Source organism: Notothenia coriiceps, unplaced genomic scaffold (genome assembly GCF_000735185.1).
Source record: "Notothenia coriiceps isolate Sejong01 unplaced genomic scaffold, NC01 NC01_scaffold00017446, whole genome shotgun sequence".
In the NCBI taxonomy this organism is placed as follows: domain Eukaryota; kingdom Metazoa; phylum Chordata; class Actinopteri; order Perciformes; family Nototheniidae; genus Notothenia; species Notothenia coriiceps.
The window spans coordinates 137-3,201 of NW_011350147.1; the positions used below are offsets into that span (position 1 = coordinate 137).

The 3,065-nt window shown below is 43.2% G+C and overlaps 1 protein-coding gene across 1 annotated transcript; it reads left to right on the forward strand.

Annotated features, from left to right (window-relative positions):
• Positions 1-285: 285 nt before the first annotated feature.
• Positions 286-2,981, forward strand: LOC104950399 (collagen alpha-1(XII) chain-like; the record flags this gene model as incomplete). Its single annotated transcript, XM_010776918.1, has 4 exons — positions 286-360; positions 1,836-1,975; positions 2,562-2,685; positions 2,838-2,981. Coding segments are annotated over 4 exons (483 nt in total), but the record flags the coding sequence as incomplete, so codon positions are not given.
• Between the last annotated feature and the right edge of the window lie 84 nt (positions 2,982-3,065).

Here is a 3,065-nt window from a genome sequence, read left to right on the forward strand (position 1 = left end):
TGATATGATATATTTCTGCAATAAGAGGCTTAATTGAACATTAACCTGCAGCCTCTACATCTCTGATAGAAAAACAGACACTAAAACCACGCTAAACTTTTAAAAGACAAACCTGATCGCAGTTACTAGCTAAGTCATGGACATGACATTTGATGTGTGTGTGTGATATGAAGTTACCCCCCCCCCTCACATCCAAACAATGACTTCACCCCCACACACTGTTTACTGTTGTTCTGTATTTATTGATCTCACGTATGTTGTTGTAAATGTTTTTTTTTCCTGCAGTGGTGAAGCCCACTCCAGCTCCAACGCTCCCACCAACACCTTCCCCTCCTCCCACCATCCCCCCCGCATGGGCAGGTGAGAAATATCATTTGATCTGGTCTAATTCCTTTGTCAAAGTTCACTAGAAGTCTGTGCATTTAGTCCTGATTTAATTAAAGGAAACCATTACATCTTAGGTAATGTTTAAATACTTAGGAGATGAAATACTTCCCCAACCTCTTCCCACTAGCTAGGTAAGGTAAGGGTCTTAGTAATGCTCCTTTTATCAGATATCATTACACTTTCTTTGAATAATAAACAGCATTCATGGTTAAATGAGCCTGTTCGTATACATGTAAGGGCCTTTTAGTATGGTCGTTTGTCGAAGTGGAGCAAATGTAAATACTTTAAATACTGTGTAGATAAGAAGTACTGCAATATATCATATCAGAATAGCATGTGTTTGTATATGCACACAGTACCTAGTCACTGAGTGTTAAATAGTGGAGTTAAAAGCATGATTTGCTTCTGAAAGGTAGTCAAGTAGAACTAGGGGAGTGCAACCAAGTCCAACTTGGAACAGTCTGCAAGAGGAATGGAAGTTGAGCAGTTTGGTTCCATTACATGTTTTTAAAGCAAGGATAGATGCTATCCAATGGGAAACTGTTGGTATCTGTAAATGCTACTCGCTATACAAACTGGAGTCAATGTAAATATGCCATAGGATGTCCTCTTTGTTTTTCTGTCATGTTTGTATTCATGTTGGAACCTACTTGCAGCAGGTCACCATTGAAAAAGAGGTCAATGATCTCAATGGGTTTTCACCTGAATAAATAAAGGAATTGAATTGAATGCTTGAGTAAAATGCCAACGAGTCTTTGAGGAAACTCTGAATCCTCTTCAGAACTGGACAGATCTAGTCTCTGCATTCGATTAGAAACCCCTCGTTGCAGCGTTCTGGCCGAGTCGACGGTTTGAACGCTGTCTCGGATTCATGCCAGCGGTGAATGAACCCCTGCCACGTGTTTGCAGGGAGAACACACACTGTTAAACGCAGGATAGCTCCGTCCAGGGAACCTGTTTGAGTCTTGCTTCTGTGTAAGACTTGTAGACAAATGTCCGACCCGGAGGAAGAACATAAAGGAGATCACTGTGCGGCTCCACATGAGGCACAGATTAATCACAGCCTTTTGCCCAATTCCTCTGAGAGGAACCCATTAACGACTTTACCTTCTGGAGACCAAATGTGGCTTGTTTTGATCCCCAGTGTTTTTATATTGGTATCAGAGAAGCCCCTAATTACTAAACATGGACCCCCTCCCCGTCGTCCTCCTCAATCATATGTTGCGTTGCATGCTTTCAGCAGATTCTTTTTAATGCTCTGCAGCTCACAAACAATAATGATGCCGTGTGAGGATGCCATTCTCTCTCTCTCTCTGTGTGTGTGTGTGTGTGTGTGTGTGTGTGTGTGTGTGTGTGTGTGTGTGTGTGTGTGTGTGTGTGTGTGTGTGTGTGTGTGTGTATGTGTGTGTGTGTGTGATCCTCATCGACTTGTTTTGTTCTCGCCTCAGTTTGCAAAGGGGCCAAAGCAGATGTGGTGTTCCTCATCGACGGATCGTGGAGCATCGGAGAAGAGAGCTTCCGGAAAGTCGTGCACTTTGTCTCCGGCATGGTCTCTGCCTTCGATATGGTCGGACCCACAGGGATGCAGGTCTGTGTTTTCAGCTAATAGCAAGACAGATCAAATCAAATTGTATTTATAAAGCCCAATATTACAAGAAATCCCAAAGAAACCACACAATTAACGGGGAAAAAAGCTGTGAACTTCAGGGAGAACAACTGTCCTTTCCTAACGTGAGACTTGTAGTTCTTTCTTTTGGACGTCTACTTCAACTGTCCTTTCCTAACGTGGGACTTGTAGTTCTTTCTTTTGGACGTCTACTTCAACTGTCCTTTCCTAACGTGAGACTTGTAGTTCTTCGAAAAGCAAGACAGATCAAATCAAATGTTATTTATCCAGCTCATTATTAAAAACAAACAAAGAAACCACACAATTAAAGCTGTAAACTTCGTGGAGAGTAACAGAAGAGGATGCCTCTCACAGGACGACAGATGAGCAATAAGTGTTTAGATTAAAAAGATCATAAATGTACAATACGTGAAGTCCAAATGACAAAAATGCTAATGGGGTCCTCTTTCCACGGTCCTGTCTTAACGTGGGACTTGTAGTTCTTAATAACTCCACTTGTGTATATCTGACTGTATGTGTCCTGACTTCCTGTGACTCCTCCACCCAGGTGTCCTTTGTGCAGTACAGCGACGAGGCGAAGACGGAGTTCAGGCTGAACGCTTACAGAGACAAAGGCATCGCCATGTCGGCTATCAATCAGATCCACTACCGAGGAGGAAACACCAAGACAGGTTCCAAGATTCAAGGCTTTATCGTCATGTGTACAGAAACTACAGTGTAGACGTATCAATGACAAGTCCCAGGCTCCTCCAACAGTGCAACATATATACATAGGACATAAAGCAAATACAACTGACTCAGTGTTCCTCTGTTCCTTCAACAGGCATGGCTCTGAAACACACCTATGAGAAAGCCTTCTCCATGGAGAACGGGATGAGGAGGAACGTCCCGAAAGTGGTGGTGGCCATCACTGACGGACGCTCTCAGGACGAAGTGAAGAAGAGCGCCGCCAACCTGCAGCACGCAGGTAAACAACTGAGAGATGGGAAGGAGTGGAGTACAAATACTTTAAGTACATGTTTCTGGTCTCAGTAATTTACTCCACTACTTA